The sequence below is a fragment of the Delphinus delphis genome, chromosome 12 (genome assembly GCF_949987515.2).
Source record: "Delphinus delphis chromosome 12, mDelDel1.2, whole genome shotgun sequence".
Lineage (NCBI taxonomy): Eukaryota > Metazoa > Chordata > Mammalia > Artiodactyla > Delphinidae > Delphinus > Delphinus delphis.
Genome location: NC_082694.2, coordinates 53,472,239 through 53,499,513, shown reverse-complemented (window position 1 = coordinate 53,499,513; position 27,275 = coordinate 53,472,239). Strand labels below are relative to the sequence as shown.

The following is a 27,275-nucleotide window of genomic DNA, read 5'->3' as shown; positions in this document are numbered from 1 at the left end:
GTTGAGTTATACAACTTTTAAGGAACCCACTTATTAAAAATATCTATGTATACTGGTTGGAAGGCTGCATATTTCAAGAAAAATAAACCACCAGTCAGAACTGTCAATAAACACAGTCCGATTTACCACTTTGTAAGGGACTGTGACTATTAAGGTGATCATACGATTTATTATCCAAAATGGGGCACTTTGGAAATAAAAAGTGGCACTGTTAAAAATTATGCCAGGACAATGAGCATTTACCAGGACTGACTGTCCCAGGCAAACAAGCAGGATTGGTCACCCTCCTTAGCCAACCATCCACTCACTACACATGAAGAAAACCAGGCACTCATTCAGTCATGCAAATGACTCCACCAGGGAAATGAACCACAGCAGCCAGAATGGACAAGATACCCGTCCAGTGTGGTCTCCGTTTAAATCATTTTTACCCTGTATGGTCAGGCTAATATTTACCATCTCCACTGAATAAAAACAGAGTTAAGAGGACTGGCTTCATCTACTTGTTTTTCTTGCCCCTTCACACCTGATCTGTATTGAATCTTTAGGCGGGCCATTTCTATCCCCATCTGGAGTTTGATCTTAATGCTTAAGAAAGAATATGCCTTTCTGTGATAAGTCAAACAGAAAGTCACTCTTCAAATTAATAGAGGCTTCCCTTTTCCCCAAAGGCACAGTTAGTTGGCTTATATGAAACTTGTATGAATATGTGCCACATCTTCGTTAATCAAGATTGACTCTTAGATCATTCACTGAATCAACATAGCAAAAACAAGATCACTAGCCACAAAATTTTATTGTAGGGATCAATACGTATATCCTTCTGAGAAATAGTTCGAGCTATTCACTTGATGGTTACAAACACATCAGGATCTGTTTTATTGGGATATCTCTGGTTTGTCTGGCAAAGGAAAATCATGAGTCAAGTCCAAAAGGCCTGATTTTTAAAAAAAATCTATAAAAAGAGAGGATTAAGTACTGCCAGCCCTACTGTCAAGAAACACTGTACAATTTAAATCAAGAAGATAGTTCCATACAAATCCAGCAAGGCATGTTGGCAAGTAGAAATGAAACAATCTATTATACAAAATGCAAAAGGAGTCAAAGATGAGTTATAAAAAATAAAATTTTGGTCAGAAAATCATTACTACATAAAGCCAAATAAAGATGTCTATTAGTTGCTTTTTTTAAGGGGAAAAGAAATCAAACCGTTAGCTCTCTATTTATCCAGAAGGAATCATAAGGAAAGTGTCTGGAAAATACTTCTGATATTAAGTGAATTCTCTCTCATCTGCTATCTAGAGCTCACAAACATCTGACTTATTCTTGCCAAACTGTAGAAATGAGGGAATAAAAATCAGTGTTTGGCCACCAGTGGCACACTCACAACACCCGAATGAGGTCCAGAGTAATCCGAGATCGGGGAATGTCAATGTTGAGTACTCGGACTTCCACTCTTTCTCCAGGGCCCAGCCCAAGACTCCTTCTCTTCTTCGTCTTAGAAAGTTTTGCTTCTGTTACATTTCGTATGGGAATCAGCCCTGATCTCCCCACTCCTATATCCACAAAAATTCCAAATAGGGTGGCATTCTCGACTTTGCCTGTAAGAACTGTCCCAACCTGCAGGTCTTCCAAGCAGACTATGCTTCTCTTGAAATCAGGTTTATCAAAATCTACAAGGAAAGGGGAAAAAAGACAGTTTGTGTAAATAATAAAGCACTGTTAGACACAACGTAGATTAGTGAGTAAGTATGGACTATGTGTCGATTGTGTGCCCAGGCCAGTATTAAGCATTGAGGGGGGACGTAAAAGGAGCTGAAGATACAGGGCTGCCTTCAGAGAAGAGGCATCCTAGTTGGAGAAACAGCATGTGCCAAGCAGAAACAATTCAAGAAAATTTACTCAGATACTTCCTTCGCCTCAAATTCTATCTTGCTAGCATGTAAACATTAGCACTATACATAAGGACTAAAATTTTAGATTAGAGAGTCTTATTTTCTTCTCTATGAGGAGGTGATGAGAAAGTATATTTGTTCAATGAATATGCAAGGCTAAGTCACAAACACTGAGAAAATAAGACCCTCGGAGATAGAAGATTGGGAGCTTTTCCCCCAGTACCTGAATTCTCAAACTGTTTAAAGGGGGTAGAACATACATAAATGTTTAGTCAAATGTGGATGAAATTTAAATGGTCTTCTCACTTCTCCCCATAAATTTTGAACTCAAGGATCAATTCCTATCCACTTTGAATATATTTATCCAATCAACATTTATGGATTCTTGATTATCTATTGCTCAGAAACCCAGATCAGCTCCTCATCTCCTTTCCCCTCTTTCAATTCAATTCATACAACATTTATTAACCCCTATTATTACCTCCTGGCCAGGCACTCCGCTGGGTGCTTGAGAGACAAAGATGAAGCATAGACCTCTGCTCTCAAGTTCCTTACAGCCCTCTTCCCTTGCTCACTCCAGTACATTTCTCTACACACCCAAAGGTAGGCACAAAGCCTGCCAAGGAATCATTATGGCTTTAGTTAAAACAAAACAAAAACAACAACAAATGTTTTACGGTGGAGAAGGTTACAACTCACAATTTAAATGGGGCTTTTGGATTATCTGTGGATTCCGTTTACCCATTTACCCATGCTCCCCTTGGCCCCCTTTCCTAGGATTACTGAATGTTGACTCTAGTAACAAAGAACACATTCTATGCTCCAATCTCCTTTTACTAAGACCTCATTTTCCCCTCCGCCCATTCCATTTCCTTTTCCTCCACAGCTGTTGCCTTTATCCTGATTACTTGTTGAAGCTATCCTTTACATTTGTATTAACAACTGGTCACCTCTTGGTTCCCCTCCCGCAGCCCAACCATATTGAAATCAACGTTTTTAAAAAATTCACCTTTTGCCTTTAAAACAAAACAAAAACCCTCTTTAAACCTGAAATCTCATTTTTTTTCATAAAAAAGCAATATGTTAACATTGGAATTGATTGTGTAGAATTCCACCTGATGCTGCAGCAGTGAATTCCAAAAACAAAAAACCCACTAAATGTGCCATTACACTGGGCAAGGACTGTGTCAAAGCAAAGTGAAACAAAGTTGTTGATCAGGGTCAGAGGTAGGATGGTCTCTGAGGCCCCATAGGCATTGTTTTTATGCTTAGAAACTTTTTTCCCCCTTCTTTCTTACAGAGGTCCAGCTGCTACAGATTCCCCAAGGGTTCCTGATCAGCTGCTTAGTTTAATTTCGCATGGAAAATCAGAGTCAAGAACTACTTAACATGTTTCTGAAGACAGCCTGGGTCACTGAGAAATCAGAAATCCTCCATGTACCAGGCAAACTTTAACACTTTGATTGCCAAGGCTACATATTCAGTCCTTTGTCACCTGGATGCCTCTGATGAAGCCAATTATGGAAACTAGCAACCAGAGTGTTAACAAAATAGAATTGATTATGTCACTGGGAAAACAGAAGACAGGATGAGTATGAAGAAAGAATGAGGCAAGGAAGGAAATAATTTTGAGAAAATGGAGAAAAGAAAAGAGATGTAGCATAACTACTGTAATACAGAAACATCCAAAATACTATCTGCCTCTTCAAAAGTAAGACTGTCTGCTTTCCTTCCTGGGGATGTTTTTAGTATTAAAACGAAAGTTCTCAGGCATCTAGGAAACTGTGACTTACTCTAGGGCAAAAGTTTGTTTCAAAGAGATTTATTTGAAATTTCACTTGTCACAATGATAAACACTGCAGTAACTGGTAAGCTCAGTTGAGAGCCCAGGTGCATCTGTTTCTGCTCAACCAGGTAAGGACCAACTTAGCTGTTGGTTGTTTAGCTGAACTATATAATTTGAGTATTGATCTTTGCTCTGAGTCTACAGTGTAACTGGGATAATGGAGCAATCAACACCAAGACCGAAAAATAAGATGGACAAGAAAAGCCAGTACAGAGCATATTTGCCAACCCTCTAATGTAGTGGTTCTAGGCATAGCACCCTCAAATCCCACCGTGCTTGAAAACTACTGCTCACTTAGTATTCCTGATAGATAACACCTAGGTGGAATTCACACATAAGAATACCTGCAAAGGGAGATGGATTTGTCTACTGAAATATTCACTTTGGATGGACCACACAGAAGCTTCTACTCCTGCATTTCTGGCACAGGTCTTCCTGTATGTTTCATTTTATTTTTCTCCAACCTTAAAAGTAATTTCAAACTTACACAACAGTTGAGGGAATGGTGCATTGAGCTTGCTGGGTTAGCACAAATTCCCTTAAACCTTTTCAAAGAAACCACCTCAACACAGCCCAACCCAGAATGCAAAGAGCCAAGCCCTAACATGGTATCATAAAACTGGTGTGAGACAAGCACAGACTCATTTAAATCTAAGGGCTTCCTATTCAAATTTCCTTGGGAAGTAGGTCATTTGAAACCTTAATTCCTTCTCACCGGGTCATTGCTCTCAACAACTATGGCTGTTATACTTCCCTCACCATCTACCTGTGCTGAAAGCCGAGAGACTTTTAGTTAGAAGGAGAATAAACAGAGAGATAGTATCTTATTTGTTAAATGTGTTCATTGACATAGAATCCAGGAACTTGGAAGGCTGTAATTTAGGGAGAAGATTCACTTTAGTTTGTGAATCGAATGCTTTACCTTGGACTTCTCTTATGAGGTAAAAACAGTTTACAAAAGGATCATGAAGAATACATGCCTCCATGCACATGCCAGCACCTGCATGATGCACTTAGTCTAGTGTGATGGGAAATAAGCCTGGGACAAGGGTTCTGGAGACCTGGCTTTTAGCTTCGGCTTTGGATACTAACCAGCTGCAATGACTTTGAAGGCAGGTCACTACGCTTTAGTTTTCTCATGGATAGAATGGGAATGGAGAATCCAACGGCTTAGGATTATTGTGAGCTATGCAAGTGAAAGGTGCTGTTATTCAAGTTCAATTGTTTACCTGTTCGAAAGTCAAAGCTCTCAGGCTGGCTGAGACCATCTATGATGACCTGTAAGGTGTGTACTGTTGTTTGCAATCTTTCTGCAGTTTTCTCTATTCCTTCTTTTTCAAGGAATGAATTTATTTTTTGTTGCATTTCAGGCTTGCCAATCTCACACAGTGTCCCTCCAACAAATGACAAAAACCTGCAGAGGAAAAAAAAACCCCAACACTTATTAATAACATTACTTATTTTCCAATCTCCTTATACAGGTCACTCCTTATTCATCTCAGATCCATATATCAATCAATCAATTGGTCTTTATTGAAAATCTACTATGTGTCCCATGCCATAACAGATGATGTGTCTTGGGGGAAAAAAAGGGAGGGGATAACTTTACGTTTTTGTGCTATTTTCCAGTGAAGCACCTGCTCAGAATCAGCACCAGAAACGTCTTACAGTGCAATGTTCATTAGAGTTTAGTGTCATATATATTTTCTAAATAAGGATACCTGTATTTGCTTCATGTTTCCCAAAATTTCAGTTAGGAAAACTTATTTGTATTTAAATTATCTATTAGGCAAACAATAAATTGATGCTATCAAAATCTGGCAAAACATCCAACAAGCACTGCCAGCTTTTGACAAATAACTCACTCTATTCATATGCCAGATCATCGCTCTTGACTTCTGTGTACCCATGATGACAGTGTTACCTGTGCAAGCATACGCTCAACCTAATAATTCTCAAATTCCATCAACAGTCAAGCCTCACATGGACTAAATAATATCAAGTACATTAAGCATTCAGAGTCAACAGAAAAAATATGAGGGGATTATCAAAAAGAAAAAGTAACTTTCTTCCAAAATGGAAGCATTGCAAGCAAGACCTCAATTGTATAATCTTAAGATGGACATTACTTTATATTCTTTACATATTATATAGCTGCAATATTTATAAAATAAAAACATTTGTCTTTCTCCATTTCCCTTTGCTATGTTTACCATTTCCCTTGCTTGTACAGCTGCCTCTCAATTACTTAGCTTTGGAGTTCAGTAATAAGTTAATTAAGAAAAAAACAATTATAGGGTTAAGCTGAATTTCCCTTCAATCTCATCTGAATATTAGGCTGTAGCTTACTTTCTTGATATTCCTTGGCTGGGTATTTTTCTACAGCAAGTTCCATTCCCTATGATTAATGGCTCTTAAAAAATGTCAGCACAGTAATCAGACAGATAGTGATGCTAATGCCCTCAAATCCTTTCCTCTAATGATGTCTCTGGAATACAAACAGGGGAAAAGGAAACGGAGGCTTGTCTATGATCAGAATTGGGAGGTATCCCATTTGTCAGGTTGCTGCATGATCACAAAAGGAATGCTTATGATTTTCAGTCTTTTCTTACATTGTTGTCTTCAACTAGAAAAGACCTCTTCAGTGATAATCCGGTAGTGATAATCTGTTATCTGGTGGAGAAAGCTCTCTCAACTCTCATTTAGCCAGGGGCATCTCTTTGGGTTCGAACAAAGAGGTTCCTCCTACCTTTCCAAAGCTGTATTTTTAGTCAGAAACAGATTCACCAAAATCCAACTTATTTTCTTGAATATATTTTGGTTAAGGGTTTAATGAAAGACCAGAGAGTTGTCGCTTGGGCTCCCTTTTTTTAAATGAGCTTCCATCCCAACTGATGGCCAGTGAGATACACACTTTGTCTCTGTGCGTCCATGGCTTCCCTGGCCCACGGAGAGGCAGCGGTATCTGTTAGTGCTGATGGGTGAGCAGTAGCACGTAAGGGCCCTAGTGACAGGGAACAGCTGCTACAACTGACTGATGGGGCAGACGACACAGGACAACCTCTGCCCACAGCCAACTTCCTTGCACAACTTTCTAAATAAAACAGGCCCTGCTGAGCAGACTTCCCTGCTATTTACCCTCTTGGCTTGACTGGTCTGCAACTGGCTATTTAGCAGAACATCTTTCAAATCCCGAAGATTCTGGCTTACAATCAACTGATAAAATGCCAAAAAAAGTATATTCATGAGTTGAAAATCTATAATAACCTTGAATAGCATTTTATAACTAATAAAAGTAACTAAAAGGCAGAAACTTCCCAAAGTAATGTACAAGTCTTGGTCTCAATAACAAAAACACTGGCTCAGGAGGTTACTTGGAGTCTTAAGGTTGTGTGTGTGTGTGTGTGTGTAACTAACTGCTCCTAAAGTAACTTCCATATAAAGAATTCTGTTTATAGTGGTTACAGATGTACAAAGAATATTGGTTTGTTTAACCTGGGTGCATATTTCATATATTATTTTCATCCTCACACACACAAGCCTGAGGGCAATGGTAACTGAAATCAATAAAAAAGCACCAAATTGTGCTCCTAGCTAATGCTTCAGTATTGATCAACCCCATTTTTAAATGACTATGAAACAAAGTCAGATGCTTTTTTATTTTGAAAACTTTCTTAAAGTTACAACAGGGTTGCAGAAAAAGGAAAACAGGAAAAAAAGGGGAGAGGGACTATAAAATGAACTGGGAATAGCTTGAGTTTGAGCTCTCCATTATTGGATTTCAAATATATTCAACTGTAAATGATAGGAAACAATGTTTCTTGCTCAGTAGCCACTCAATAAACATGTGTTCTTTAAATAACGTAAGAATAATTTATTCTACATTATTCTCAATTCTTACTCTAGAATCGAGTGTAATAAGTAATGTCCAATACACAGTTTCATTTTATAATTGAGTATAATAAGAAATACACAATACAAAGTACTTTCTGGCTCAAAAGTACCATATAAAAACACACTGTACTTTATGTGAACGTAAGAATGTATGTGAACATGTTCTGAAAAATATATTCTGAAAAAACAGTGCTTGATAGATGTTCTCATTTAATCCTGACAATAATCCTGAAAGGTAGGTATCACATCATACAGAAAGGGAAAATTGAGGTTTAGGGAGGTTAAATAACTTGCCCAAGGCCACACAGCTCTTTTCACCAACTGGAGTTTCATGCTATACATATCAGTGTGTGTCTGTTTATAACTGCAGTTACATCAAAATTAAAGTGCTATATTTGGTTAAGATATAAAACAATACTTTGGGTAACATTTCACCAACACAATTTAATGGCAGATTAGTTTTAAACATTAGACAGTTAACACTGATAAATCCCACAGAGAAATTATTATATATATGCGTTTAAGTAGACAATTCTCTCAAAAGTCCATGCGTTATTAAAATCATAGTCTCATTTTCTCCACTGTCTCTGGAAGGCTTTCAGTTTGCTAAGGACTGCTGTCAGACCTGCTGTTTTTATTTAATATGTAATTTCATCCATCTTACTTAAAGTAAGAAAGTAGCATAAATGCAACAAATAAGCACATCATGTTCTTTCAGCACACATCTGCACAAAGTTAAAATACAGACCTTGCAGCAGAAAGACTGCTTGTTTTTCAAACAGAATGCTATATAACCTAAAATCGCTGATATTTTTAACAGAAACTTGTTACAAATGCTAGTTTTCCCCCTCAAAAAATAAGAAAAGTCTTTGTAATATTTTTCCTGAAGAATAAGAAATTCTCAAGATTCATAAGACTTCAGATATAGCCATTCAGTTTTATGTAATCATTTCCAGCATGGAGAAAAAAATTTAGGAGCCCAGGACTCATTACACTAAAGCAACATGATACCCCACAGAGCACAGAAGAACCGTGGTGATCCAACTCCATCACTTTAAAAACAACTTAATATTAACATGTGCTTTGTGGGCTAAACACACCGGATTTAAGACTCTGCAAAGAACCATGTGGCAAGGGCAAAGTACTTCTAGTTGTCTATCCGCTCAGGACACTTTTAAAAGAGACTTTTACACTTTATTTTTATCCATTAGTTTTTACTGTCTTAAAGTAATCACATCAATAAACCAATAAATGCAAGAGCACAGTCATTTTAGAAAAAGTAGTTACAGATAAAGCAGGTCATTATTTGCAATACAGGCAGATGGCAGTCAATGATTTAACAGAGAGCTTACACTCTAAGAGCTAACCTGGCCTTCTTAACTGATTATAGAGGAAGAGGTGGGACACAAAAGTTCGGCAATAATTTGTTATACCGAAAACCACAGATTCTATATATATTTAAAAATTTACTGCTTTTAATAATAAAGACTAAATATAAATTCCAACGTGCCTAAGGAGGGAAACCTGCTACCCCTTTACACTATCTACCAGGAGCTGAAATTCACCCAGGTGAGCGTGTAGCAGCACACTTTAGTTTCACTTCAAGGAGTGTGGCTTTACCACATCTGCTGTTTCAGCAGTCAAATCAAAGGGGTGGCAGTGTGAACTGCACTTTCATCAACATCAAAGAATCTTTTCCAATTTCTAACCTCTTTGTTAAACCGAGAAACTGAACTGGGCCAGAATCCCTAAAAATCTTTGCTGGTGCAAAATCCACAAGTAATAGTAAATTCAAGTAGAGTGCATTTACAGAGAGGCCCACAGAACAACCAACCGACTGTGCTGAATTAGAAGCTAGTAGGTACCTAGTGAAGGTGATACTGAAATGGCTTTTGCTAGTGTATCATCAGCCATGGAAAGTTATAGCAAGTGATTTTTCATAAGAACTTAATAGCTTTTGATAACTTATATACTGCACATAAACTTTTAAAAAATGTAACCCTTTCAGAAAGGGTTAACAAGGTTGTTCTGAAAGCCTTTATAGACTTTGATCTGAAAGTATAGTTTTAAATGGTATGCAGCTATCTGGGTGGCAGGGGGGCACTTTCAGTGTCATTGCTTGGAAACATCTGGAGTGTCTTTGGAGCACCTCCTGCATCTGAACACACTCTTGGATCTATGAGCAGCAGAAAAAAACAAGAAGAACCAAAAAGGAGAAGCTGCCATAGATTAAGGAATGCAGTTTGTCTTCCAAAAGACTTGGTTTATAAGCATCAGACTTTACCTGCTTCTAACTTTGAAGAACTTAGTAAATGTTTCTTCCTTTTTCAAAAGTCTGTTATATTGATACGTGCACAGAAACTGGATCCTCGATGCACATTGCATTAATTGTATGTAGGAGAACAAACATATTCTTAGAAAGCTGTTTTATTTTATTTTAGCAATTTAGTACAAGGAATTGACTTCGTAAAAAAAAAAAAAAGCCAGTTAAAATGTGATATCCTCTAAAAGTGTGAGATTTAGGATGATCTTTGACATTGCTTATATACTTACATCAAAAAAAATTGCTTATATACTTACATCAAAAAAAATATCTAAGATCAGTGAAATAATAACCAATGCCACAAAGAATAAGCAGCATTGATTTGTACGTAGCTTTTCCTATTTCAGAACCACTTACTAGGTATGACATATTATGATATAATTCAAGATATAATTTAAAAAACCAAATGTGTGTGTATGTGTGTGTATATATACACACACACACACACATCCAAATGAGTATGAGTATATAAAAATGGGAAAGCGTCATGTATTGAAATATTGTGATTACTGCTCTAAAGATTTCTAAAATCTTATCTTAGAAATAAATTTACAAGTGACAAAGGAAAATCAGTTTTATTACACTTGTTAAAACAATAATCCCCATTAAAAAAACACAGAAAACCCCCAAACAACCCAATTACTCAGTGTGATCATCCTCTTTCCATTGAGTCTGGGTTGTTTTAAACATGCTCATACTTATACACACAGACACACACAACACCCTCAAATGATAAAGATTTGCTAAAATCAAGGCTCTTCAAAGGAATGTGACAAAATGCTGAAGTGAATTAAAAATAATTTAGAAAAGTGTTCAGCTAAGTATTCATTTACTGTGGAAGAAGACTCTATGAAAGATGGTAACAGAGCTTTTGCCTTGAATGAACTTATTCTAATTTAAGTACTGACAGTCTATTGGAATAATCTTCCACTTATATCTGCTCTTTTAGAGGTAGGATTTTATATGCAGACAAATAGATATTTTGAAAGTGCTCAATAAAGATTTAAAGTTCATTTAATTCTCTCAACAATTTATTGTGGATATAAATTTGCAGATAAGGAAATCTAAACTCAGATAGATTAAGTGACCTGCCCAAAGTCACATAGCTGAGACCACAAGGTTGTAGCTAAGGTAAAAGTCATATATCACATCTTCATTAGCATTGCTTACCTCTTAACTCTGGCAGATTTTCAATGTAGACAGAAGATTTAGATCCCAGATAAAATCTGGCACCCAGGACCACTGCCTGGGAGCAATTTATTATTATTTTTTAAACCAAATTCAAAAGGAAAAAGTTTGGCTCTTTTTGAGTTACCGAATAAGAGTTATACAAAATTAAGTTAGTGGTTTCAAAGGCTGCGGACTCTCTACAGCTCAAAAACACTGTTCAGAATTCATGTAATTTAATTTACTGTCTGTAAAGCCATAACGTGGATTAGTGCCTGTGAATATTTGAAAGAGGAGGGCAAATAAAAAAGTAGTATTCAAAAACATACAGGCTAGTGATAGCAGAGCTAAAATTAAACAGCTCTGGCACTACTAGGTGATAAAGCCCATGTACTGTAATAAAGAACTTTCTTCCTTGGGAAACAGCCTTTTTACTATGAATTCCATCCTGTCAAGGAATCCTCCTTTTAAGAAATTTGAAAATGCATTTCCATAAATCTCCCCAGTTGTCCTCTGAATGCGCAGAGCCATTTTTATTCCATTTAAAGAGTGGGCAATTGAGGTCAAAGGGATTTGCTTATGGTCACACAGAGAGTCAGAAGACAGGCTAAGATTAAAATCCATAGCTAGAGTGGGGACAGGAAGGGGAGAAGGGAGATAATGGGAGACTAAATCAATACCCTACTGAGTTTCAGGCTCCAGACTGAGTGATCTAAACCTGAAGAAGAGAAGAGAAGGAGAAGGGCAAATACTTTGGAGACTGGAAGAGACTGAAGCAAGCACAACTTTATGGCTGGTCGGCAACTCCCTCTCACTTCTGTTCCACTGGGTACTACAAGGCTACTCCAGATACTCAGGTGAGAAAACAGTGTTTTCTTCAATTCTAGGACCCAGTGTTAACATTAATGAACAATGTTAAATTATATTATAATTTAATTATATCTGGCTCACATGGTAAAACATTTTTTTCCCTCGGAAACTAACAGCTGTAAATCAACCCCCCCCCTTTTCTTTTATGAGTCAGCTTGACAGCCCCTTCTCAATCACGACAAAAATAACAGCAATGACTATAGCAATAACAATAGTTTACTCCGTCCCAGGTGCTAAGAATTCTATGTATATTAATTCATGCCATCCCATGAGATAGGTACTATTATTATCCTCATTTAACAGATAAGGAAATGAGGTAGAGGGAGGCTGAATAACTTTCCCAGATCAAATAGGCATGATCTGAACCCTCAGCAGTCTGGCACTGTACTGCCTCTACAGTGAGCTGTGGGAAGTTAGGCACCAGCTCAGATTCTTAAACCTCCTATTTACCTCTACTAGCCTTGCCCAAAACTTCATGCAGCGTGTGTTAGAACAGTGTGTAAGACATCAGATATGACAATCAGTTCCTAAGTATCCCACATCCTGGTCATCTGATTCTCAAATGGGTAGAATCTCTTTCATCATTTTTTTCTTTTGTGAAAGCACTTTCAAAAATACGATGAATGTTACTTCCTGGGAATTATAGTAAGCTGTTTGGGTTTTTAACTATAGTATTAACAAGAAAAAAACAAACACCAAAAATCACTTTCAGTAATCTGTCCTTTTATCATCTTTAGGTTTGGTCTCTCTTTTATGATGCTATGTCTCTTTATGAAAAGGCAATCTAATATTGTCTAATCATAGTTCCATAGAAGAAGTTAATGTGCAGTAACTAACTGATACACATCCTAAGACATCACTTATCAAAAGCCAGAAAAGATTCTGCCTTAATTTTCATGTCCGAATGCTGCCAACTCTTGTGAGGCAAGTCCAGAAAAATTTAAGATCTTTCAAATTTGCAAGTAACTTTTTAGGTCTGTTTATCAAATCTTCATTTATTTTACAGTATTTGTAGCTGGGTTTCTTTTCAGGAAAGTTTCCCACAGAGAAACATGTTTTTATCATTGTAGAAGTTAGTTGGCACGTGAATGCAGAATAAAGCTGCAGTGAATTTTAGATGTGGGAGGTGTGCTAGACATACTCATTAGACTGACTTACCCCTCCGAAAAATTGCAAAGCACCACAAGTCATGGGCCTTCTGAGTTGCTCACAGTCAAAACTATGAATACCAATGCTCTACTTCTGCCATTTTGTTTTGTTTTTTTAAAACAAAAACAACCTCAACTCCCTGTATTACAGCTGCTTATTAGCTCGAAGGCTTCTCTTCTTGCTGGGCAGAAAGCTAAACTTGGGAAGAATGTGATAAAACCTCTGAAAGCAATGCTAAAAAAAAAGAGTTCAGAGGTGCTCAATCCTTGAACAGGAATGGGAAAGAAACAGAGATTGAGATCTGCTCAGTCATTAAAGGTCTTCAGTATGGGCCACCAGTCACTGTCTGGTTTGACTATGTTAGCTCCATGGCAGAGAGCAAGGCAGGACCTCCGAAGGGACTCTCCACCCCCTTGGCCCCCAACTGCTTTTAGCCCAGAAGCACCAGTTGGGATCCATGTATTCATTTATCTAAACACAGAATCCTTGTTGGGTTAACTCTACTTTTGTGGGTTTTCTCCCCACCAGCTTCATTGAGATGTAACTGACACATAACATTGTATAAGTTTAAGGTGTACAACCTGTTGATCTGATACACTTAACAACTGCAAAATGATTACCACCACAGCATTAGCTTAATACCCGCATCGGGTCACATAATTACCATTTCTTTTTTGGGGGGTGAAACATTTAAGATCTACTCTCTTAGCAACTTTCAAGTATATAATAGAATATTATTAACTATAATCACCCTGCTGTACATTAGATCTCTAGAACTTATCCATCTTATAATTGGAAGTTTGTACTGTTTGAGCAACTTCTGGTCTTAAAAACCAGACACAAGTTTTTTCCATAAATTAAGAATAAACAGTGCTTGGCTTTTGTACAGAAGAGCTCCTGTCCCCAGGAAAATATTTTGTGAGGTTATATGATTACTCCTGTTCCAGACCTGAATTTTAAGTTAATGGTTATTTACTCTCTGAAAACATACTTTTCCACATTGATCTAAGGGTCAGAAATAGGTATATCCTCAGTAATAAAGGAAATATCACATTACTATTAGAATAGTGCAGATACTGATATAAATCATCCCTCGAAAGACAACTTACCTAGTCCATCATTTTGGTGCTGCATGTCATATTCCTGCTACACAGGCTGTTAACCACTTCTAGAAACTAACCTTTAAAAAATTTTCCCTGATGGCCAAAATAGAAATAACAATTAAATACTAGCTAAAGCTTTATCAAAATGAGTGCCGAGTAAAAATTTAACATTAAATTTCCTGGCATTTCTCAAGTTAAATCAAGAACATAACAACTTTCAAGCTTAACTATCTGGAGTGAATCAAATTCTTAATGCAGCAGATTCTTTGGGAGAGTGCCAGGTCTCACTGTGACACGTACCAATCAGCATAATCTGCAGCACAAAGCACTACCTCCTGGTACCTCGTTCAAGCAAAAGGGGAAATCGGACACTTGCCTTTGGCTCTCTTGATCTACCAGAATGGCAGGACAAAACCAGAGGAGGCGTGGGGGGTGGCAACCCCCCCCCACCCCCCAGGCTGCTGGCGATTTCACTCAGGGCCCGCAGAGCCAGCACGATGAAATCACTCACACATGGAGACACTGTGGCAATTTCTGGAGGACGGTAGAAAATGGGAAATAATCCTCTGTCATGGTCTGTCTCTGTCTTCTAGTCTGTAAAATCTAGGAAAGCCCAGGCTCTGGACACAATACTCTGTGGAGGCTTGGGATTTAACTTGGGGAGGTCCTAAAATCCCTTCAATCCACAAAAGATTCTCAAAGAAGCACTTACTCAACACAATGGCAGAAAGGATGATCCAGAGGTTCTATCAACAGTTTTGCTTACACAACTGCATTGACCTCAGCCAGTTTAGACTACATAAAAAATTTTTTTAAATTGGAATAAAGCTAGACACTTCACTTTGCTCTATTAAAACTGTCAATTCCTGGGCTTCCCTGGTGGCGCAGTGGTTAAGAATCCACCAATGCAGGGGACACGGGTCCGGAAAGATCCCACATGCCGCAGAGCAACAAAGCCCGTGTGCCACAACTACTGAGTCTGGGCTCTAGAGCCCGCGAGTCACAACTAATGAGCCCGCGTGCCACAACTACTGAAGCCTGTGCGCCTAGAGCCCATGCTCTGCAACAAGAGAAGCCACCACAATGAGAAGTCCGCACACCACAACGAAGAGTAGTTCCACTCGCCGCAACTAGAGAAAGCCCGCACACAGCAACAAAGACTCGACGCAGTCAAAAATAAATAAAATTTAAAAAATAAATTTATAATAAAAACAAAATTGTCAATTGCTAAGTAGTTCTGTTTCCTCAGTCTTCTCCTATGTAGTCATCTTTCATTCTTTATTTCTATCATTTATTCTTTCATTAAACAAATAATGTCATATCAGTCTGTGTCCTAAAGCCATGAGACTAGAAGACACCACTGGGGAGTGGTGATCAAAGTTTAGTTCTTTAACTCCTCTCTTCCCCCATTGCCCTCCTTTACAACGAGTTTCCACTTCATCCTCCAGTGTCTCTGGCATTCACATAATTTTTGTCATTCATATCCACAATTACTGTCTTTCATACCCTTCATTCAATCTGTCAGCAAATCATATTGACTCTTCTTTAAAAATATACCTAGAATCTGGTAACTTCTTACCAACTCTTTTATCATTTTAGTCTCAGTCACCAACATCTTTCACCTGGATTATTGCACTTAGTCTAACTTGTCTCCCTGTTTCTACCACCACTCCTTATAGTCCCCCTAATACAGCAAACAACAGGATCCTTTTAACATGTAAGTCAGAGCATGTCACTCTTCAGCATAAAACCTTGCTGTGGCTCCTGATTCTGGCTCAGAATTAAGGCCAAGTCCCTGTAATAGCCTCCCAATGCCCTTTTCACCTGATCTCCTATTTTTCTCTCCCTTGCTCACTCTGCATTAGCCTCACTGGCTTCCTTGCTATTCCTTGATCAGGCCAGGCCTGCTCCCACATTAGGGCCTTTACACTGTCTGGTCCCTCTTCCTGGAACACTCTTCCCCCAGATATCTGCACAGCTAACTCCTTTACTTCCATCAAGACTTTGCTCAAATGTCGCCTTGTCAATGAGGTCTACCCTGACCACCCTACTTAAATTGGCAAGCCCTTATCCATAACCCTGGTAACCCTGATCCCCATTACTCTGCTCTCTTTTTCCCACTGATCTTATCACCTTTATCAACTATACAATTTATTTATTATGCTGGTTGTATACTATCTGTCTCCTTGAGAGCTGGGATCTTTGAATGTACTCCAAGATTGCAGAACAGTACCTGGAATACAGCAGGTACTCACTCAGAAGGTATGTGTTTAATGAATGAATGAATGAACAATCTGTTAACTCCAGCCTTGATTAATGGAAAGACAGTAGTGCCATTAACTATTCATCATGGGATAAGAGAGGAAGACCAAGCCTTTTTGTTTGTCTGTCTTGTTTTTTTTTTTTTTTTTTTTGCAGTACGCGGGCCTCTCACTGTTGTGGCCTCTCCCGTTGCGGAGCACAGGCTCCGGACGCGCAGGCTCAGCGGCCATGGCTCACGGGCCCAGCAGCTCCACGGCATGTGGGATCTTCCCAGACCGGGGCATGAACCCGTGTCCCCTGCATCAGCAGGCAGACTCTCAACCACTGCGCCACCAGGGAAGCCCTGTCTTGTTTATATATGGGGCCGGTGAGGAGGATTAGTGGGAGGAAAAGAGGGAGTTATAAAGGGAGGGAGAAAGGAGGATACAAGTTTTAGTTTTAGATATATTGAGTTGGAGCTGCTAAGATATTCATGAGAAAATCTCTCACAGGTAAATGGAAAAGGAGAGCTAGAGCTTAGGAGAAAGGCCTGGACTAGAGATATTGAAATATAGGATTGGAATTAGCAGTGGAGGGGTGAGAGATAAAGATAGTCATGTGAGTGGATGCAGTCATTCAGGGGAAAATATAGAATAAAAGAAGAAGGTGACTAAGGTAAAAACTTGAAGAATATCTACATTTAGAGGGCCAGAGAAAGAAGTCAGAGAAGACAGAATGTGAAAACAGTCATGGAAGAAGATCAGTAAGTTGCTGGTGTCAAATGTTGCAGAATGGGTGAGTGGTTTAAGGACAGAAAGAGGCCACTGATTTTGACAATCAGGAGGTCATTAGTTGAGAGAGTAATTCCAGAAGAGTGGTAAGGATAGAAGCCAATCTATAAAGGCTGGGAGAAAGCAAACAGTAAAAATTAGAGGCAGATAATTCTGAGAAGTCTGGCAATGAGAAAAAGGAGCACTAAGAGAGAAGTTCTAGGAGGAAGTAAGATAAAAAGTGGTTGCTGCTTTTAGCTTTTAGGAAGTGAAGAATGGGAGACCAGAGCAACAATATGTCTGTGGGGCAAAACAAAAGGGATAATTATGGAGACATTAAAGATACAAGAGACAGTCATAACATTTTACAAAGTTAAAAGAACTTATTCACTTGGCTGTCACTCTAACACTACCCCACACCAACTTTTAGAGGTGAGGCAACTATGACTCAGAGAGACCAAGAGAATGCCAAGGTCAAGTGTCCTTAGCGACAACCAGTGAGACGTGAGAATCGGAAGAGAAGCAGAATCAAGTGATGGAAGGGTAGCTTGGGGAAGTGTGGGACAGAATGAATAAAGATATGGAGACAATTATAAGGAAGGTAGCTCTCAATTTTTTCAGTGACGTGGAATGTAAAGTAATGAACTAAATGTGAGAAGATCCTGAAACAAGTAAGAGATTGAGAACAGAAAGGGTTCAAAGGACTATTGAAATAAAAACTACCTGTAGCAAGAGTAGGTTTCTTAATCCCATGTTCCCCTTATATCTTCTATAATATGGAGTTTCTTACTGTTTTTAAATGGACATTTACTAAAAACCTCAAATTATCCCTTACTCTCTTACTTAAAAACACCTTCTGGCAGAGGTGAGTGCAATTCTAGGATGAGTATGCTACTCCTGCTCTTCACCCTCCTTGTCTTTTAAAATGAGAAGATACCAAGTGTGGTCACTATCAACCTGCTTATTTTGAAATGTACATGTCTCATTCTAAAAAGCATAATGAAAGGAATTCTTTTCAGTGCAATACTCAGGAAACATCATACCTGCAGCAGAACAGCATAAAATTCCACATACTCTATGTGAAGAATCCATTTCTTACAGATCCCTTAATAAAATAAATAGGCAAAGTTTCCTTTATTGGAGGAGGTAATGTTTTCTCCAGAAGAAAGAGAGAGTCTACTTTCAGCCATGTGATGATAGAGAATAACAGTCAAAGCTAGCACATTACAGATATTCTGGGTTTTTTTTTCCTTTAGAAGCACACAAAACACAAGCCTTGTTACATTTCTGTGCTGAACACAGACTGTCTTTAAGGGTATGATTCCCTTAAATCTGAAAGACCATTACTATTACATTTAAATCTGGCTCCAAACTAGCTTTTTAATTGTGAGCTCAGGCTTTGGAGTGTCATAGATCTGGTTCAGATCTTGGTTCCACCAGCTGACTTATCTTAGGCAATCTACTTCACCCATTGGAGACTTTGTATACCTAAAGAAGTGGGAATATTAACAGTACTAACCTCGTTAAGATTGCTGTGGGGTTTAAACAAAATGATGCTTCTAAAGTGCCTGGTAATGAGGAAATACTCAATGAATGTTTGTTTTTATTGGACTATTAACTAATCCTCAAATCTGACCTGAGCTATATTTTTTGGTCTCCAACCCTTCAAACATCTTTTTTCCTCTTTCTACTGGCTGGAAGACCTAGCCCAAATGTCACCTCCTGCAAGAAACCTTACAAGAAACTCCTATCTGGAAATGAGATCTTTCTCCTGTGAACAACTTTGTGCTTTGCAAAGGACGCTTACTAATTATTGACCTTTACTATGGTTATTTGTGAATAAGTTTCATCCTCCCTATTTTGGTAGGCTCCTTAGGACCATAAATCACCTCTATTCATTTTTATATTCTTCAGGCCCCCCACCACAGTGCTTTGTACATTTGAAGTGATGAATGAAATCATCAGCAATAAAATTCACAGAATAAAAAATGAAACCATAAAGAACATGAAAAAAAATATGGGGAACACTGAATTGATCTTAGAAATCAGATATCTTAAGAGAAGATCAATTTGCATAAAAGCATGAAAAAGAATAGTAGGTTTACTTCATAAAAATTAAACATTCATATTTCAAAAACATAATAGCATTATAAGCAGATATAAAATTAAATAAACTAGAAAAAATTCAGCCCATACAACACTTTAATATTTAATAGAGAATCCCTACATGTAAATAAAACTTTTAAGTAATATAAATAATAAAAGTAGTCCAAAAAAAAAGTAGACTTTTTAAAACCACTAAACGACTAACTTAGGTTACAAAATACCATGATCTCAGTTTTCTAAAATATGAATGTGAGACAGAATATCATACATACAAAAGTAAAACGACTTAATGGCTTCACATTTTGTTGTATTTCTGGGAGTGACATCATGGTAGGGTAGCATTAAAGCTATTTATGTTCCTACTGCTTTTCTAATATAACTAAAAATGAAATTTACTGCAATGGAACTTACTTTTACAGAACTGAAGTCAAACCAGTGATGACCTAATCACATCCATAGTGGGCTTTTCTTCCCTGGGAAGACACTTTTTTAACGCTATATGAAAGTTTGAACTACCTATATGTTGGGTGATGTCTTTACTAAGTATACTTGAAAGCCAGAAAAGACCATCGCAGTTCCAAAGTGGATAACGGGGATGGTAAGCAAAATTAGATAAACTACCAGTCTGTCTCCAGATTTTAAAGGTCAGGAGTTGAACTTCATGTAGAGAAATTTCCCATGAAAAAGTCCTCAAGTACCCTGCTTGTGAGAGACAAGCCTACTCCCAAAGGAAGCATAGCGAAGGGTGCAGTCACTGGTAGGGCTTTTATGCTCCACATGCAGAAACTAGCCCATGTGAAAACTGGTAGAGAAGTCCTGTCTGACAGGAGAAACTCAAGATTTCTCAGGCTTCAACACTGCTGGTGGCATTGCAAATCAGTGTGTTACTTGGCAATGTATATTAAGAGCCACATAAACTTTCAAACCCTTTGGCAGAGTAATTCCACTTCTAGGAACCCATCATAAGGAACCCCTACTAGTACTACTATTACTAAACTGCAGTTCCATCACTTGATGGAATATTATTTAGTCTTTTAAAAAGGGATATGCAGAAACAAAAAATTTGTGCTTATATTAGAAAGCAAATAGAAAAACTTATAAACCACATTAGAACTACATCATAGAAACAAACAAAAATTAAAAAAAGACACTGGCTTTGCACAGAGCAAAATGCTAATTTAGTGCCCATGGAGATGTCAATTGTTGCAAGAAGTCTATAAATCCATGTGTACATATGCCTCTTCTCAAACAACAAACACTAAAAATACAATTACTATAATATGAGACCACAATTTTATTTAATATTAAAAAAAGGAGAACCACGTGCTAGGATTAAGAATGGGACAAGGATGCCCATTCTCACCACTCTTATTCAACATAGTACTGAAAGTCCTGGCCATTGTAATAGGCAAGAAAAAGAAATAAAAAGCATGAAGATTAAAAAAGAAGTAGTAAAGCTTTCATCTATTTGCTGATAACATAATTGTTTATATAGGGAAATTTAAAGAATATACAAACACACACTAAGAACTAGTAAGTGAATTTAGCAAGGCCACGGGATACAAGGTTACTATAAAAAAATCAACTGTGTTTTTACATATTAGCAGCAAACAATTAGCAACAAGTTAAAAAACATTCCATTTGCAATAGTGCTGAAAAGAATAAAATACATTTAATAAAATACATGCAAGACCTCTACTCTAGAAACTAAAAAACATTGCTGACAGAAATGACAGAAGATCTAAATAAATAGAAAGAAAATAAGTTCATGATGAAAAGACTCAAGAAATATTATGAGAACATCAACTGTTCCTAAATTCACCTAGACTCAATGTAATCCCAATCATAATCCCACCAGGTTTTGTTTTTTTTAATGTAAATTGACAAGTTCATTCTAAAATTTACAGGAAAATCAAATCATCTAGACTATTCAGAGCAATATTAAAAAAACAAAGTTGGAGGACTGACGCTACCTGACTTAGAAACTTAGCATAAAACTACAGTAATAAAGATACTGTGGTATTGACAAACAGACCAGTGAAACAGAATAGAGAGCCAGAAATAGACCTACACTTACACAGTCATCTGACTTTCAACAAAGGTACAAAACAATGGGTAAAGAAAAGTTGTGTTGTTGCTATTATTTTTCAAACTGGTGCTGGAATAACTAAATGTTCATAATGAAGAAAGAAAATGAACCTTGACCCCTACTTCAAATCATACACAAAATGTAACTGCAGATATATCACTGACTTAAATGTGAAAGTTAAAACCATCAAGCTTGGGCTTCCCTGGTGGCACAGTAGTTAGGAATCTGCCTGCCAGTGCAGAGGACACTGGTTCGAGCCCTGGTCCAGGAAGATCCCACATGCCATGGAGCAGCTGGGCCCGGGTGCCACAACTACTGAGCCTGTGCTCTAGAGCCCTCGAGCCACAACTACTGAAGACCACGTGCCTGGAGCCTGAGCTCCACAGTAGGAGAAGCCACCGCAATGAGAAGCCTGTGCGCCACAACTGGAGGCCCGTGCACAGCAACGAAGACCCAATGCAGCCCAAAATAAATAAATAAAATAAATTTACATTAAAAAAAAAATTAAAACCATCAAGCTTTAAGAAGAAAACATTGAGGAAAGATTCATAACTTGAGGTAGGCAAAAGTTTCTTAGGACAAATAAAGCAGTAACTTCATATAAAAGAAAAAAACAGATAAATTAGACATCATCAAAATTAAAAACTTCTGCACATCAAAAGACGTTAATCAGAAAATAAAGATGTAAGCCACAGACTGGGACAAAATATTTGTGGAACATATATTTGACAAAGGACTAATATGCAGAATATGTTTTTAGGGGGCAGAGTCAAGATGGCGGTGTGAGAAGATGCCGAGTTAGCATCTTCTCCCCACTAGGACACCTGGCAGCCACTGGTGAGGGACCCTTACACCCAAGGAGACGGAAGGAATCCCCAAGTGAACCGGTAGGACGTGGGGGACAGAGTGGGGAGGAGAAGTGGAGGCCAGACAGGATCAGCGCCCCTGAGGCCAGGGAGATCAGGAGAAGTAAGCAGGAGGGACCCTCTGGAGGAGCAGGAGAGGAGCTGAGGGTGACTGCCCAGTCCACTCGGGCCCGGGGAGCCTGCTGAGCTCCCAGGCTGGTCCCCTGTCCTCCAAGGCACCCCCACCTCCCTGGCCGCATTGGTCTTGGGGGCATACAAAGGAGGCCAAGGGGAGTTCAGGAGAGGCAGGCAGGAGGGACCCTCCAGGAGGAGTGGGAGAGGAGCAGAGGGTGTTTGCCCCGCCCACTAGGGCCCTGGTAGCCTGCTGAGTTCCCAGGCTGGTCCCCTGCCCTCCAAGGCCCCCTGCCGCCAACCCCTGGCCGCATTGGTCCTGGGGGCATAGGAAGGACGTCAACAGGAGAACAGGAGAGGCAGGTGGGAGGGGCCCTCAGGGACTGGAGGAGCAGGAGAGGAGAGGAGGAGCAGGAATGCCCTGCCCACTCGAAACCAGGAAGCCTGGTGGGCTCCCAGGTGAGGTCCCCCGCCCTCTGAGACCAGGGGTGGGGGGACACGCCTGGGCCCCTTCTGCTCCTTGAGCCTAAGCCCCACCCCCCACAGCCCCCAGGGCCTTTTCCAGCCCTGTGGGCCCTAAGCATAGGCCCCACCCACAGCCCAAACCTTGCCCTTGCTTAGGCCCTGCCCTCCACAACCATGGCCTTTCCCCTTGCCTTTTTTTTTTTCTCTTTTCCCTCCTTTTTTACTATTGTGGTACTGTTGTACCTTCTGGTTGTTGATTCACCTATGTTTTTATTTTTATATTCTTTCTAACATATCTGTTAGTTTCCTAGTCTAATTTTATTTTTCACTTTGTTATTGTTCTCTCTCTCTCTCTCTCTTTTTTTTCTGCCACTGCATGCTGCTTGCAGGATCTTGCTTCACGAGCCAGGGGTCCGGCCAAAGCTCCTGTGGTGGGAGGTCTGTGTTGGAACCACTGGACTAACAGAGAACCTCAGATCCCAGGGAATATTAACTGGAGTGAGGTCAAACAGAGGTCCTCATCTCAGCACCAAGACCCAGCTCTACCCAACAGCCACCAAATTCCAGTGTTGGAAGCCTCAGGCCAAATAACCACTAAGACAGGGACACAATCCCACTCAAAAAAAAAGAGACAGCAAAAAAAATACATCACAGATGAAGGAGCAAGGTAAAAACCTATAAGACCAAATAAATGAAGAGGAAATAAGCAATCTACCTGAAAAAGAATTCAGAGAGTAAAGATGATCCAGAATCTTGGAAACAGAATGGAAGCATGGATTGAGAAACTACAAAAAATGTTTAACAAAGATCTAAAGAACTAAAGAACAAACCAACAGAGATGAACAACACAATAACTGAAATGAAAAATACACTAGAAGGAATCAATAACAGAATAACTGAGGCAGAAGAATGAATAAGTGAGCTGGAAAACAAAATGGTGGAAATAACTGCCGAGGAGCAGAATAAAGAACAAAGATGAAAAGAATTGAGGACAGTCTGAGAGACCTCTGGGACAATGCTAACAACGCACCACATTTGAATTATGGGGGTCCCAGAAGAAGAAGAGAAAAAGAAAGGGTCTGAGAAAATATCTGAAGAGATCACAGTTGAAAACTTCCCTAACATGGGAAAGAAAATAGTCACTCAAGTCCAGGAAGCACAGAGTCCCATACAGGATAAACTCTAGGAAAAACAAACCAAGACACATATTAATCAAACTAACAAAAATTAAATTCAAGGGAAAAACAAAAAATAACATACAAAGGAGTCCCCATAAGGTTATCCGCTGATTTTTCAGCAGAAACTCTGCAGGCCAGAAGGGAGTTGCAGGATATACTTAAAGTGATGAAAGAGAAAAACCTACAACCAGGATTACTCAATCCAGCAAGGATCTCATTCAGATGCAAGGGAGAAATCAAAAGCTTTTCAAACAAGGAAAAGCTAAGAGAATTCAGCACCACCAAACCAGCCTTACAACAAACGCTAATGAAACATGTCTAGGCGGGAAACGCAAGAGAAGAAAAAGACCCACAAAAACAAACCCGAAACAATTAAGAAAATGGTAATAGGAACATACATATCAATAATAACCTTGAATGTAAATGGATTACATGCCCCAACCAAAAGACAGAGACTGGCTGAACAGATACAAAAACAAGACCCATATATATGCTGTCTACAAAAGACTCACTTCAGACCTAGGGACACATACAGACTGAAAGTGAGGGGATGGAAAATGATATTCCATGCAAATGGAAATCAAAAGAAAGTTGGAGTAGCAATACTCATATCAGACAAAATAAACTTAAAAATAAAGACTTACAAGAGACAAGGAGGGATCCTACATAATGATCAAAGGATCAATCCAAGAAGAAGATATAACAATTATAAATGTTTATGCACCCAACACAGGAGCACCTCAATACATAAGGCAAATGTCAACAACCATGAAAGGAGAAATTGACAGTAACACAGTAATAGTAGGGAACTTTTAACATGCCACTTACACCAATGGATAGATCATCCAAACAGAAAATAAATAAGGAAACACAAGCTTTAAATGACACAATAGACCAGATAGATTTAATTGATATTTATAAAACATTCCACAGAAAAGTGGCAGAATACCCTTTCTTCTCAAGTGCACATGGAACATTCTCCAGGATAGATCACATCTTGGGTCACAAATCAAGCCTTGGAAAATTTAAGAAAACTGAATTCTTATCAAGCATATTTTCTGACCACAACGCTATGAGACTGGAAATCAATTACAGAAGAAAATTTGTATAAAACACAAATACATGGAGGCTAAACATGTGCTACTAAATACCCAAGAGATCCCTGAAGAAATCAAAGAAGAAATAAAAAAATACCTAGAAACAAATGACAACAAAAACACGATGACCCAAAACCTATGGGATGCAGCAAAAGCAGTTCTAACAGGGAACTTTATAGCAATTCAATCTCACCTCAAGAAACAAGAAAAATCACAAATAAACAATCTAACCCAACACTGAAAACAACTAGAGAAAGAAGAACAAAGAAAACCCAAAGTAAGTAGAAGGAAAGAAACCATAAATATCAGAGCAGAAATAAATGAAGAAAACAATAGCAAAGAACAATAAAATTACAAGCTGGTTCTTTGAGAAGATAAACAAAATTGATAAACCCTTAGCCAGATCCATCAAGAAAAAAAGAGACAGGATGCAAATCAATAAAATTAGAAATGAAAAAGGAGAAATCACAACTGACACTGCAGAAACACAAAGGATTATAAGAGACTACTACAAACAACTATATACCAATAAAATGGACAACCAAGAAGAAATGGACAAATTCTTGGAAAGGTACAATTTTCCAAGATTGAACCAGGAAGCATTAGAAAATATAAACAGACCTATCACAAGTAATGAAATTGAAACCATAATTAAAAATCTTCCAACAAACAAAAGTCCAGGACCAGATGGCTTCACAGGCGAATTCTATCAAACATTTAGAGAAGAGCTAACACCGATCCTTCTCAAACTCTTCCAAAAAATTGCAGAGGGAGAAACACTCCCAAACTCATTCTATGAAGCCACCATCACCCTAATACCAAAACCAGAAAAAGATATCACAAAAAAAGAAAATTATAGGGGAGGGGCTTCCCTGGTGGCACAGTGGTTAAGAACCTGCCTGTGAATGCAGGGGATGCAGGTTCGAGCCCTGGTCCGGGAAGATTCCACATGCCACGAAGCGGCTAGGCCCGTGAGCCATGGCTGCTGAGCCTGTGCATCCAGAGCCTGTGCTCCGCAATGGGAGAGGCCACAACAGTGAGAGGCCCGCCTACCGCAAAAAAAAAGAAAAGAAAAGAAAATTATAGACCAATATCACTGATGAACATAGATGCACAAATCCTGAACAAAATACTAGCAAACAGAATCCAACAACACATTAAAAGAATCATATACCATGATCAACTGGGATTTACCCCAGGTATGCAAGGATTCTTCAAGATATGCAAACCAATCAATGTGATACACCACATTAACAAATTAAGGAATAAAAACCATATGATCATCTCAACAGATGCAGAAAAAGCTTCCGACAAAATTCAACACTCATTTACAATAAAAACTCTCCAGAAAATGGGCATAGAGGGAACCTACCTCAACATGATAAACGCCATATATGAGAAAGCCACAGCAAGCATCATACTCAATGGTGAAAAACTGAAAGCATTTCCACAAAGATCAGGAACAAGACAAGGATGACCACTCTTGCCACTCTTATTCAACATAGTTTCGGAAGTCCTAGCTACGGCAATCAGAGAAGAAAAAGAAATAAAAGGAATACAAATGGGAAAAGAAGTAAAACTGTCACTGTTTGCGGATGACATGATACTATACATAGAAAATCCTAAAGATGCCACAAGAAAACTACTAGAACTAAACAATGAATTTGGTAAGGTTGTAGGATACAAAATTAATGCACAGAAATCTCTGGCTTTCCTATACACCAACAATGAAAAATCAGAAAGCGAAATTAAGGAAACAATCCCATTTACCATCGCAACAAAAAGAATATCTAGGAAAAAACTTGCCTGTGGAGGCGAAGACTTGTACTCAGAAAACTATAAAACACTGATGAATGAAATCAAATATGACATAAACAGATGGAGAAATATACTATGTTCTAGATTGGAAGAATCAATATTGTAAAAATGATTATACTACCCAAAGCAATCTACAGATTCAATACAATCCCTATCAAACTACCAATGGCACTCTTCACAGAATTGGAACAAAAAATTTTACAATTCATATGGAAAACACAAAAGACCCTGAATAACCAAAGCAATCTTGAGAAAGAAAAACGGAGTTGGAAAAATCAGGCTCCCCA

General features: G+C 38.5%; 1 protein-coding gene across 2 annotated transcripts in view; it reads right to left on the bottom strand.

Annotated features, from left to right (window-relative positions):
- Window positions 1-298: 298 nt before the first annotated feature.
- Window positions 299-27,275, bottom strand: part of SRBD1 (S1 RNA binding domain 1) — a 231,216-nt gene continuing 204,239 nt past the window's right edge. The window contains exons 20-21 of one of the 2 annotated variants that reach the window (XM_060026693.1): window positions 4,971-5,155; window positions 299-1,673 (exon numbers count right to left, since the gene is read on the bottom strand). In XM_060026693.1, coding sequence (XP_059882676.1) covers window positions 1,384-1,673; window positions 4,971-5,155 — 475 coding nt within the window. In that variant the 3' untranslated portion in view covers window positions 299-1,383. The remainder of the gene's footprint in view (window positions 1,674-4,970; window positions 5,156-27,275) is intronic. The other variant, XM_060026692.1, reaches the window with a different exon arrangement.